Raw genomic sequence first — 13800 nt, 5'->3', positions numbered from 1 at the left:
ATAATTCTGTAACTGTAAAAGAATGTTCATTCATTCTTTTCCTCAATATTAATTCCAGCAACAATTTATGATATTCATTTTTATTTATCTCCATCCTTTACTGATTCTGATTGATATAATTTCTTATAAAATTTCATAAAACATCATTAATACTCTGTGTTTATAAATAAGATTACCTGATTCCTCTTTTATGGCTATTATTGTTCTCAATGATTGTTCTGTCTTCAATTGCCATGCTAATACCTTATGGACTCTATCTCCCAACTCGTAACATTTTTGTCGAGTTCGCCTTACATCTCTCTCCATTTTATGTTTGTATTTCATTAAATTTCAGGTTTTTTTTAAATTTAAATACTCCTCGCTTCTCATCATTTACTAGATTCTGTAATTCTTTTTCCAAATTTGTTATTTCATTTTCCAAATTATTAACTTCAGACATTTGTTTTTAATCTTAGCTGTATAACTTATTATTTGTCCTCTTAAATAAGCTTTCACAGAGACTCAAATCACCAATTTATTGGTTACAGAGTGTTCACTCGTGCCTAAATTTTTTTTATCTCCTGTCTTATAAATCCATAAAAATCTTGCCTTTTTAACAATACAGTATTAAACCTCTATCTCTAACCTCTATATTGCTCTTCTTAGAATAAAACTGACATAACTAAGGCTGAATAATCAGACAATATTCTTACTTGATATTCAATGTTTTGAACTCTTGCTTGTAGTTGAGAGGAGATTAAAAACACATCTATACGTGAATATGTCTTATGTCTAAAAGACTAAAATTAGTAGTCTCTAATACCAGGATGCATCTTCCTATGGACTCACTCATTCTCCAAATCTCCTTGAAATTCAGCCTGACCCAAAGATTCCGTTATCCATCGTTGCAAGTTTTTTTTCAAATCTTGACCTTCATCACCTTCTTTAAGTCCAACAATCTTGATATTATTCTGCCCAATAAAATTTTCCCAAAGTGTCTATTTTTTGCATTAACTTTTAATTCTTGGCAGCAGCTTCAACATGTACTTTCTTCATTTGGTCTTTAATATTTTGAATCTCAAATTTATTTCCTTTAATTTTCCCATCCACTATTTCAAATCTTGTGTCAGCTTGTTGCATTAATCTTTCAATCTTGTCACCATTCTTCTTGTTAATACTTCCAAAGATTGTCAAAAAGAATCTAAAAATCGCTTAATTTCCCCAGAAGATAAAGAAGCTTCTGCACTTTTTTCTGCTTTTTTCTTCATTGTAGGTCATTCTTGATCCTTCCTTTGCTTTTCTTGGTCCTCTTCTTGATCACTGAAGCTGTGAGTATCTTGTATCTTTTTTTTAAAAGTTCCTCTTTCTTTTGGTGTGCTCTGCACATGTGTGAGGAGTCACACATGCACCAAGTCACTTCTTCAGTCGATGTCTGCGGCCATTGTCGGAGGAGACCTTGGGCAGCAGTGCCCAAGGTCTCTCTGCTTCTGGCCTCTCTCCTTTAGATATTACCTTGCAGACAGTTCCAGGATCCTTTCTCAAAGTAGGCTCTCTTCTTTTTCTTGCAGTTTCTTGTGTTGCAATAAGGCCTTTATCCTTCTTTGGTGGCATTGTTAATGTCTTCTATATGTCTTTAAACAGTCTTCCTTATAGTTTCTGTAACTTTTAGGCTTTTTAAACACTTTTTCTCAACTTTTGAGGAGAGCAGGGATTACCAGTCTAACCCCACGTCATCATGTGCCACGCCCCCATGCAACATCTAATTATAATCAGAAGGTTATTTTCAAATATCCTAATAGTTCACTAATGCTTTTCAGAAACTTGACAACCTTGCTGAAACTGGCCTTTTGACTTGAGCTCCAAAATAAATTTGTTGACTCTTCACTGTTGTCAGAAGTGGGAACCAGAAAGTGAGGGCAGAAAATCAAAAGCGTGATGCAATGTGTTATGAGTTTGTGAGGAATGATGGACAGGGAAGGAAACATTATAAATGTGTCTATTTCAACATGAGTATTACTTGGAATAAAGGAGATGAACTTATAGCATGGATAAGAACATGGAACTACGATGTTGTGACCATTACAGAGACTTAGCTAACGGAAGGACAGGATGGACTTATGCAGAAACTGGGATTTAGTTGTTTTTGAAGGAACATATATACCCCAGGTTGCTGTGGGAAGAGAGGGAAGAGATAGCTGGGACATTGGTATGATTTTTGAGTCCTCCGTGGCCACAGGGGAGGTGCTGGAGGATTAGAGAGGCAAATGTGGTCCCCTTGTTTAAAAAAGGTAATAGGGAGAATCCTGGGAATTTTTGACCAGTGGTGTGCAAAATAATGGAGTGTATTATTAAGGATAGGATCTATGATTATTTGGAAAAGTACAGTCTACTCAAGGCTAGTCAGCATGAACTTGTGAAGGGAAAGCCATGCCTCACAAGCCCCATTGTTTTTTGGGAAGGTAACATAAGATATTGATGAAGATAGGACAGTATATGTGATCTATATGGATTTTAGTAAGGTACTTGACAAGGTCCCCTATAAGAGACTCGTTCAGAAAGTTATGAGGCATGGGATCCACAGAGCATTGGCTGTGTGGATTAAAAATAGACTTGCATGTAGAAGCAGAGAGTAGTATTGCACAGAAAGTATTCCGCCTGGTGGTCAGTGACTAGTGGAATTCTTCAGGGATCTGTTCTGAGACCCCTGCTCTTTGTGATTTTTATAAATGACATTGATTAAGAAGCGAAAGGATGGGTCAATAAGTTTGTGGATGATGTGAAGGTTGGTGGAGTTGTAGAGAGTGCTGAAGGTTGTTGTAGGTTACAAAAGGATATAGACAGGATGCAGAGTGTGGTAAAAAAGTTAGCAGATGGAGTTCAATCCAGATAAGTGTGAGGTGATGCATTTTGGAAGGTCAAACCAGAAGGCTGAGTAAAAGGTTAATGGTCAGATACTTAACAATGTGGAAGAACACCTTGGATGTCCAAATCTATGCATCTCTCAAGGTTGCTGCACAACTTGATAGGATAGTTAAGAAGGCTGATGGGATGTTGGGCTTTATTAATAGGCAGATTGAGTTCAAGAGTTGCGAGGTCATGTTGCAACCTTGCATATCTTTGGTGAGACCATCCTTAAGAGTATTGTGTTCAGTTTTGGTCACCTTATTATAGGAAGGATGTGGAAGCTAAGGAGAGGGTGCAGAGGAGAATTATTAGGATCTTGCCTGGATTGGAAAACAAGTCTTATGAGGCAATGTTAGCAGAGCTGCTATTTTTCTCTTTGGAGTGCAGAAGGATGAAAAGAGACAATAGAATTCTACAAGATTCTGAGAGGCATAGATAAGATGGACAGCCAGCACCTTTTTACCAGCGTAGAAATAGCAAACGGCAGGGGACACACCTACAAAGTGAAGGGAGGAAAGTTTTAGGGAAACATCAGGGGTAAGTTTTTTTCAAAAAAAAACACGGTTGTGGGTGCTGGAATGCTGGTGGAGGCTGAAACATTAGGGACATTTAAGAGACTCTTAGACAGGCACGTGGATGAAAGTAAAATGTAGGGTTACGAAGCAGAAAAGGTTTAGTACTTTTTTTGGTAGCAAAATACAGGTTGGCCCAACTTCAAGGGCCTGTACTGTGATGATATGTTCTAAGTTGAAATGAAAATAAGCGGAATATTTTTCATAAATCAGGACACAACAAATATGCTCACGGCACAGCAGATGTTTCAAAATTTTCAAACATCTAGAAATATGTGCAAAATATGGAAGAGGTAGCACAAATTAGTAATGTACAATTATAATTATACTGTTAACTGTCCTTTATCATCATATTTGGTACATCTGTTTCACCAGCAGGACAGATGCAACAGCATTTCAGCAAAATGTGAAGACAAGTGACTATGACTGAGGACTCTGGATTTTGGAGTTCAGGTCCAAAAATATATCAGCAAATATTACTTCTTCACTCATCTATCCTCCCCTCCTGTATCCACTTATTACCTCTTACCTGTCAGCCTTTTTCTTCCCCCTTCCTCCACCCACTCCCCCTCCTTTTCATTCAGAATCTACCAGATTTTCAGCATACTCGAAGAAGGTCTCAGGCCCAAAATGTCAACCGACTTTTATTTTCCACAAATGCAGCTTGACTGCTGAGTTTCTCCAGCAGGTCTGTGCACTACACTAGACTCTAGCACCTGTAGATTTTCTTGTTTACCTCCATTTATTTTCCCTGTTTATGGATGCCTAAAGGCATTCCTTCTCATGTTTCTGGAGTGAATGATTATCCACAAGTTTAACAGTAAGAGACATGGTAGTACACTCTTCAGGTCCCAATTGTAAACAGTTTCTCAGTCACAAAATATAATCATTTTGTTTACTCCATTGGGCGAATCAATTTTAGAATCAGCTAATCAGCTTCATTAGTTTCCTATGGGGTTTAACTTTAATATCTGACCTCTAATGTGGGAACTTGTTAAAGGTGGGGATAGGATCGCAAGATGGCAAGCAGTTTGTGCAAAACATAAATATAAACCTGAGCTCGTTTCTCCCTCATCTCTTGTTGCTGTATCCGACGCTTTTCACGTTTTTCCTGGAGTTTTTCAACTTCTTTAACACAATTTGATTTTCTACGTGCTGAAAGATAAATTGACCAAAGTTTAGTTTGAGAACAAAAAAAAAACAAGTTTTATTGGTTCCAAACTTCTGCACAATTTAAAAAAAAATTTTAAAAAAAACAGGAAATGATGAAAATAGATATAGTAAAACCCTTGGTATCCTGCCCCTGCAGGGATTGGCAGTTACTGGATAAGTACATTTTCCACTTGCTCGAGAATGCATGTTGCGTGAACAGCAAGACATGCCAAGTTTAAATTTCTGTACTTTTTTGTTAACATATTAACGGGGTTTTACAGTAAAAGGTTTTGCATATTTTGCTATGGAACAAAAAGGCACATGGTTTTCGCCACATCAATTTAAATTCATTTTTGAGATATCACTTCCATGACCATTTTGGAAGAGTGTCACAACATACAGTTTCATGGCTTTCAGGGGAAAATTTTAAAGGCAGAGAAACTTTACTCTAAGAGTTAAAGAAAACAATTATTCTGTAGATAATTAAAATTAATTTTATTACTTTTAGGAAACCTTTCTGATATTCATCCACAAAGACAGGTAAAGTATTAATTTAAAAGCTGTCATTTCCTTAATTCCAACAATAATTTCTCCTGTCTCAGACTCAAGAACTCTTGCTAACTTTTCCTATAGAAGTATATCTGCTCACATTCTACATTTTCTTCTGTTATCAATGTCTTGGTCTTCCTTTGCTTAATTCTTAAATTTTCCAAACTGTAATGCTACATAATGTTAAATTAAAGAGAAAGATGCACAATCTTTAATTTTTCCCCAGCCACAGGATTTTATTTTTAGTTAGCCACATTAATTCCTTAAGAATATGTGGCTCATTTAGAACATAGAACACTACAGCGCAGAACAGTACAGGCCCTTTGGCCCTTAATGTTGTGCCATCCTATATATTTTTACCAAAATAAAACTAAACCCTCCCTCCATCATAACCTCAATTTTTCATTCATCCATGTGCCAGTCCAGGAATCTCTTAAATGCCCCTAAAGTTTCAGGCTGCACCCCTGTCAAGGCATTCCAGGCACCCAAAACTCCATGTAAAAAACCTACCCTTGATGTCTCCCTTAAACTTTCCTCCCTTCACTATGTAGAAATGTGCTCTGGTCCTTGCTACTCTTGCCCTGGGAAAAAGGCACTGGCAGTCTACCTTATATATGCCTCTCAGAACCTTATAGATCCCTATTAAGTCACACCTCATCCTTCTAGCCCAAGCTCTGCTAACCTTATCTCATAAGACTTATTTTCCAATCCAGGCAACATACTGGTAAATTTACTCTGCACCCTCTCCATAGCTTCCACATCCTTCCTTTAGTGAGGTGACCAGAATGGAACACAATATTCTAAGTGATTTGTAGTGCTACAACATGACCTCTCCTCTCTTGAACTCAAATCCCCAACTAATGAAGCCTAACATCCCATCTGCCTTCTTAACTATGCTATCAGCCTACATGGCAAACTTGAGAGATGCATGGATTTGGACCCCCCAAAGTACCTCTGATCTTCCACCCTGTTAAGTATCCAACTATTAACCCTGTACTCAGCCTTCAGGTTTGAACTTGCAAAATGCATCACCTACCACTTATTCGGATTGAACTCCATCTGCCACTTTTACACCCAATTCTGCATCCTTTCTATAATTCTTTTGTAACCTTCAACAACCTTTAACACTATCCACAATTCCTCTAACCTTCATATCATCTACAAACTTACTGACACATCCTTTTATTTCTTCATCCCAAAGTGGGTGCTCCCCCACCTGTGGGGGTGGTGGAAATATCCAAGGGGGCGTTGAGGAGAAAGTGGGCGGTCAGGGGTTGGTGAAGAAAAAGGGGGCGGTGAACGTTTGTTTGTTTCTTGATGATGTGCTCTGGACAGGACACGCGCAACATTCATGCTTGCAAGGGCCAAGGCTCCAGGTTTGTAAGAATTTCAAATTATCTTCAGGTTGCCATGTACATTTAAATTATGTGCAAATACACCGATTTCCACCCCCACATGCCCCTCCCATTTTTGGCCCCGATGGCGCAATCGCGGATCCTCGCCCAGCTGCCCACCCATCTAACTCCCAACTGCTGATCCTCACCCTGACCACCCACCCATCCAGCACCCAACAGCTGATCCTCACCTTGGCCGTCAGCCCATTGAGCTTCAGACAGCCCAGTCGCGGTTCCTTGCCCTGACCACCCACCTATCCAGCACCCAACTAGCAGATCCTTGCTCTGACCATCTGCCCATCGAGCTGCAGATGGCCCAATCATGGATCCTTGCCCTGGCTGCCTGCCTATCCACACCCGACGGCTGAACTTCACCCTGACCATCAAGCTTCCGACAGCTGATCCTCACCCCGGCCACCCACCCATTGAGATCCTGAAGGCCCGAAAACAATGTAGTTACAGTTGAGATGAAAATTTAACTCTTTACATTGCAAAATAAATTGGTTTATGACAAGTTTTATTTGTGAAATACATACATTTATATATAGTGTTAGATTAATTGTTGCTTGAAATTTGTGGTAGACCTAATAGCTAAAGGTGCTTGTTCGTTGTATGTGTGTGGTGACCAAGATGTGTGTGTTCGTTGTAAGTGTGGTTTGGGGGGTGGGGGCTAGGGATTGGGGGCCAAGGGGGCGGCAGCGTGAAAAAATTTGGGAACCTCTGATCTAAGCCATTTATAAAAATCACAAAGAGCAGTGATCCCAGAACAGATTCCTGTGGAACTCCACTAGTCATTGATCTTCAGGCAGAATACTTTCTGTCTATTGCAGGTACACAATCCTTTATCCGGAACCCTTGGGGGATAGTGTATTCCGAATTTCGGATTTTTCTGGATTTCAGAAAGCCCACCCGAATTGTGCTGCCATATCCATTCCCACCCCCTTCCAGTCGCCCAGCCGTCTCCCCCAACCGTGGTCCCTCAGCCGCCTTCCCCAACTGCCTGTCCCTCAGCTGCCCAGACATCTCCCCCAACTGTAGTCCATCAGCTGCCCAGCCGCCTCCCCCAACTGCAGTTCCTCGGGTTTCTCCCCCAACCACCAGTCCCGCGGCCACCCGGCTATCTCCCCCGGCCGCCCGGCAGTCTCCCCCGGCAGTCTACCCTGGCCGCGGTCCCTCAGCCACCCGGCAGTCTCCCCGGGCCACGGTCCCTCAGCCGCCCGGCAGTCTCCCCGGCCGCGACCCCTCGGCCGCCTGGCAGTCTCCACCAACTGCGGTCCCTCAGCCACCCGGACATCTCCCCCGACTGCCGGTCCTTTGGCCGCCCAGATGTCTCCCCCGACTGTCCTAAACTTGAACAGTATGAAGCCCACTGTTGTAGATTTTCCCACCATCTCCAGCAGTCTCTCAGTAGTCTCCCCTGACCATCGGACCCTCGGCCGCCTGGACGTCTCCTCCGACCGCCAGTCCTTCGGCTGTCTCCCCGACCGCCAGTCCCTCAGCTGCCCGGCAGTCTACCACAACTGCAATCTCACGGCCACCCGGACGTCTCTCCCGACTGCCAATCCCTCGGCCGCCTGGATGTCTCTCCCGGCCGCCTCCCCTGGCTACCCGGACGTCTCTCCTGGTAGTCTCCGCCCGGCCGCCGTTCCCCACTTGCCGGATTTTGAAGCTTTCCGGATTTTAGATATCCGGATAAAGGATCGTGTACCTGCACTACTATCTGCTTTCCATAGGCAAGCTAATTCTGAACCCACAGACATAGATCCCATGCCTCATTCTGAAAGAGTCTCTCGTGGGGCCCTTGTCAGATGCTTTACTAAAATCTATATACACATCCACAGCCTTACCCTCATTAATTTCTTTCTTACCTCCTCAAAAAATTCAATTAGGTTCATGAGGCACAACCTTCATCTCACATAGCCATGCTGACTATCCTCACGAAGAGTGTATCTCTCCAAATACTCATAAGTCCTGTCTTTAAAAATCATCTCCAATAGTTTGCAAACCACTGACGTAAGAGTCACTGGTCTACAATTCCCACTATTACCTTTTTTTAAACAAGGAGACCACATTTGTGATTCTCCAATCCTTGGGCATCTCCTCCAAGACCAAGGATGCAAAGATCATCGTCAACGCCCCAGCTATCTCTTTTCTCCCTGGGGTATATCTCATCTGGACATGGGGACATCAATCTTAATGTTTTTGAGAAGATTCAGCACCTCCTCTTTCCTAACCTCAATTTGGTCCAGCACACAAGCTTGTTCTATTTCTGTCTTCACCTAGACCAGGTGAATACTGAAGCATATTATTAATTTAGGACCTTTCCAACCTCCTCCACCTCCAGGCACATGTTGCCTCCTTTATCCTTGAGCGGTCTTACCTTCACTCTCTTCATCCTTCTGTTCCCATAAACATAAAATACCTCGGGGTTCTCCTTAACCCTACTTGCCAAAGACTTCTCATGTCCACTTCAAGCTCTCCTAAGTCCTGTCTTAAATTCCTTCCTGGCTACCATATAATGCTCATGAGCACCTTCCTGTTTTTTGCTTCCAAAATATCTAATGTATGCTTTCTTCTTTCTCTTAACTAGCTGTCTCATCTGTTTTGTCAACCAAGGTTCCCTTTTCCTCCTATCTTTTCCCTGTCTGAGTGGGACAAACCTATCCAGAACTCTGCACAAGTGGTCCCTAAACATCCTTTACATTACTTTTGTGCTTTTCCCAGAGAACATCCGTTCCAATTTACTCTTCCTAGTTTCTTCCTCACCCCACCACAATTAGCCGTTCCCCAATTAAACTCTTTCTTATATTGTCTGCTGTTATCCCTCAGGAAGCTATGGTCACTATTACCAATCTGTCACCTGACCAGATTCATTGCCAAGTACTTGATCCAATCTGGCCTCTCTAGTTGGCTGGTCCACATACTGTGTCAGGAATACGATCAATGTATTTTTCAATTTACCACTGCCAACCCGTGTTACTTAACTTCATATTTTGCATCTTTAGATTGGGCCCTAATTTCATATTAAGCCAAATTGAAGGTTGAAAAAAAATTCAACCTATATATTAATTTCTAACATATTCATATTTCTCTTTCCTAAATATGCTTAACTTCATGATTATATATGAACTCTTTCATTGTGAAATTCCAAATTTAATTCTGCAATCTGTCCCTTAACATAAGCTAGAAAACCATCTTCTATGAATCCCATGGCATGTAGAATGACATTGTGCCCATTAGTGAAAATTGGATGCAGGACTGGCAGCTCAATGTTCTGAGATTCCATTGTCTCAGAAGACACGATAGAGCAGGAGGAATGGGATTGTTCGTCAGGAAAAATATCACGGCTGTGCTCAGGCAGGATAGAACAGAGTACTCGTCTACTAAGGCTATGTGGTTGGAGTGGAGGAATGGGAAAAGTATGACCACACTCATGGGGTCACCCAATAGTCAATGAGAAATGGAGGAGAAAATCTGTGGAGAGATAGCGGACTGCTGCGGGAAACATAAGGTTGAGTTAGAAGGGGATTTTAATTTTCCACATATTGACTGAGACTCTCATACTGTAAAAGGGCTGGATGGCTTGGAGTTTGTTAAATGTGTTCAGGAATGTTTTCTAAATCAATATATAGAGGTACCAATTAGAGAGTGCAAAACTAGATCTGCTATTTGGGAATGGAACAGGACAGATGACAGAAGTAGGAGTCAGGCAGTGGTTTTCAAACTTTTTCTTTCCACTCACATACCAATTTAAGTAATCCCTTACTAACCACAGAGCACCTATGGCATTAGGGATTGCTTAAGGTGGAATGTGATGGAAAGAAAAAGTTTGAAAACCACGAGTGTAGGGGAACATTTTGGGTCCAGTGATCACAATCCCACTAGTTTCAAGTTAATTATGGATAAGGATGGGTCTTGTCATCGAGTTTAGATTCTAAATTGGAGAAAGGCCAATTCTGAGGAAATAAGTAAGGATCTAGAAAGTATGGATTAGGATGCATTTGATAAGTGGAAGGTCTTCAAAGACAACATTTTCAGAGTAGAGTTTGTATGTTCCTGTTAAGATTAAAGACACAATTAACAGGCATATGAAACCTTTATACTAACACTGGCAGCTACACAGAATTTGTCTTATCTTCCTTATCACTGATTCACTCCTCCAAACCAAAGTTCCCCATCTGCCATCATACAATGGTCAATGTGCTCATTGTCCCAACAGTCTATGCTGCTCCTTACATAGGCTGTGAGTATGAGGAAATGCATAGGCTGAGGTTCCTCCAGAGAAAACAAGAATCTCCATATTTCCTGACTTCTTATCTGACCAATCCTCCAATACTTAGTTTAAGGGGATGTGTCTGACCCAATGCAGTAAATAAGTGGACTCTGCAAACCATCTGAAACACTGTGTACTTTCATGGTCTAAGTCAATTATAGCAAATCAGTTCTAGCTGGTTTAAAATTCTAAAATCTGCAGACGCTGTGATTGAAGTAAAAACACAATGCTGGAGAAACTCACTTGCTCAAACAGCAAACTTTATATAGCAAAAATAAAGATACATACCAAATGTTTCCTGCCTGGGCCCTTCATGAAGGTATAAGCAAAATGTAGCCAGATACCTAAATAAAATAGTGTGGGGGGGGGGGGGGGGGTGGGGAAGCACAGATCCACAGACAGGAGGAAATGGGTGGATGTGGGAGGGACAGCACACCAACAAACAGGGGGAGGGGTGATGGCTCTGTGAATGGAGAGGGAAGCGGGTGGAGAGCTGGAGGAAAACAGACAGAGGGATGAGGAAGAACAAGGAGTGGTCTAGCAGACGCTGGAGAGTTGATGTTAATGCTATCCGGTTAGAGAGTGCCCATACGGAATATGAGGTGTTGCTTCTCCAATTTATGGGTGGCTTTGGTTTGGCAGTTCAATTGGCAGTGCACAGAATTGAAATGATTGGCCACTGGGAGATACCAGTCATTGATCGGACAGAGCAAACGTGATCAGCAAAGTGATCTCTTAGTCTGTGTCCAGTCTCTTCAGTGCACAGAAGACCATAACTGGAGCACCGGATGCAGTTAATGACTCCCACAGATTCACAAGTGTTGTTTCACTTTGAAGGACTATTTGGGGCCCAAAATGGTGGTGAGGATGGGCGCAAGCATGGCACTTCCTGCAATCACAAGGGAAGGTGCCAAGTGGTTGATTAGTGGGAAGAGATGAGTGAACAAGGGAGTGGTCCCTACAGAAGGAAGAGAGGGGAAGTGGTGTCTGGTGGTGGGATCGTTGTAAGTGACAGAAATTGCGGCAAATAATAGGTTGGATGCGGAGGCTGGTGGGTGATAGGTGAGGGCAAGAGGAATCCTATTTCTGTTGCCCCTTGGGCCAGGGCAGATGTGTGGGAAATGGAGGAGATGCGGGTAAGAGCTGAGTTGATGATAGTATATGGGAAGATGGAAGACATCTCGGACGATCTATATGAGAAGACCTCATCTTGGGAGCAGATATGACAAAGATGGAGGAATTGAGAGAAAGGAATAGAATCCTTACAAGAGACTGGGTGTGAAGTAGTGTCATCAAGGTCGTTGTGGAAGTTGGTAGATTTGTTTCCCGAGATGGAGACAGAGAGAAAAAGGGGAGAGTGTCAGCAGAGATGGACCAAGTAAATTTGAGTTCGAGGTGAAAGCTAGCAAATTTTGTTTATTAAACTCAGAGACTGCTCATATGCTTTTCACTACAAATGAAAACACAAAAAAGAAAAATAATCACTGCTTTACTCATGGAAGTCCATACTCCTTGAACTCTGAGCTGTGGTTAATCTACCTAAACTTCATGCATTTTCCACTCCCAACAATAAAGAGCAATATACCACCTTCTTAGTGCATTTTGTACAAGCTATATGCAGACATACAATCACATTTCACTTACATGGTGGTGCAAAATCCTTTTTACCAGGCTGCGCCGGAGAGATGTCTGTAGCACTACCATTCTGATGAGCAGCCAATGAATGTTCTGGAAACTGGCTTGGTCTTAATCTTGTTGATGCCACTGGGATAAAAAGAAAAATATTCTTTTGACATTAAAAAAAAATAGTCACTTATTTGGACTAACATTGAGTTTCCCAAGATCAAATCTATTAATTTATAACTGATCTGAATTAGTTTGAACAGGATTTCTTGGACAGAACACACATTCAATCTAAACACAAATTTATGCAAACACAGTCATTAGCTCTTCAGCCAATTCAGTGCATGACAACCTTTTTCCCCCTCTCAACTACATTTGGACCATATCTTTCTTGACCTTGTCCATTTGAGTCTTCAACTGTATTTGATTCCACCACCTCCTCTGGCAGTGCAATCGATATAAATCACTCCCTCTAAAAAAAATTAACCTTTGGACCCCTTTAAAACTCCTTATACTATAGACCTGCAATTTTAATTAAAAAAAGAATCTTGCAATTAAAATTCAAAGTGTTGTGATGGACCCTGCATGGAGATATATAATGGTACATTGTCAAGTATATTCTGAATTCCGGACTTTTTAAAATTTGCATGCTCTAAATGTTGACAATGAGAAATTTATTAAGAAACATTTCTTAATTTATCAGTGGCACATGAAAATATTTTAATAGGAGTGGATTTTAATTTCTGTCTTGATCCATTGTTGGATAGATCCACTCACGTAGCGATGAGAACAAAAGCTACATAGGTATTAACGAGAGACTTGAATTTAATAAATGTATGGACAAGGATTAATCCAAGAGAGAAAACGTACTCATTTTATTCGAGTAGGCATGATTCTCACTCTAGAACTGATTTATTTTTAATTTCAGCATAAATGCAAACTAAGATTCTTGAATTTAATTATAAAACAAGGATCTTAACAGATCATTTGCCTTTATTAATAACAATTGAAATGGCTGACAAGGAGAAAATGATTTATAGATGGAGACTGAATTCACTATTATTGAAAAGAAAATATTTTTGTGAGTTTGTGAGAACACAAATTCGGACATTTTGTCTCTGTAAATGCCATCCGGTTAGAGAGTGCCCATACGGAATATTAGGTGTTGCTTCTCCAATTTATGGGTGGCTTTGGTTTGGCAGATCAATACATACACACATTTTAAAACAGATCTTATTTGAAATACTGAAATTTGAACTCTGTAAATTATGTTTATTATATGGGAAGTGCATCTAAGAGATCGAATTATGTTTTACTTCTAAAATTAAAAAGGAGTATATGAAAGAGATTGATC

At 41.0% G+C, this 13800-nt stretch overlaps 1 protein-coding gene across 5 annotated transcripts in view; it reads right to left on the bottom strand.

The window, feature by feature from the left end:
- Positions 1-13800, bottom strand: part of kif2a (kinesin family member 2a) — a 142560-nt gene that overhangs the window by 107449 nt on the left and 21311 nt on the right. For all 5 annotated transcript variants that reach the window (XM_069924484.1, XM_069924479.1, XM_069924482.1 and 2 more), the window contains exons 4-5: positions 12468-12587; positions 4510-4610 (exon numbers count right to left, since the gene is read on the bottom strand). In XM_069924484.1, the coding sequence (XP_069780585.1) occupies positions 4510-4610; positions 12468-12587 (221 nt within the window). The remainder of the gene's footprint in view (positions 1-4509; positions 4611-12467; positions 12588-13800) is intronic.

The sequence above is a fragment of the Narcine bancroftii genome, chromosome 3, assembly GCF_036971445.1.
Source record: "Narcine bancroftii isolate sNarBan1 chromosome 3, sNarBan1.hap1, whole genome shotgun sequence".
NCBI classification, from domain to species: Eukaryota; Metazoa; Chordata; class Chondrichthyes; order Torpediniformes; family Narcinidae; genus Narcine; species Narcine bancroftii.
Note: the sequence above shows the minus strand (reverse complement) of the source record. Positions and strands in the feature narration are given on the sequence as shown.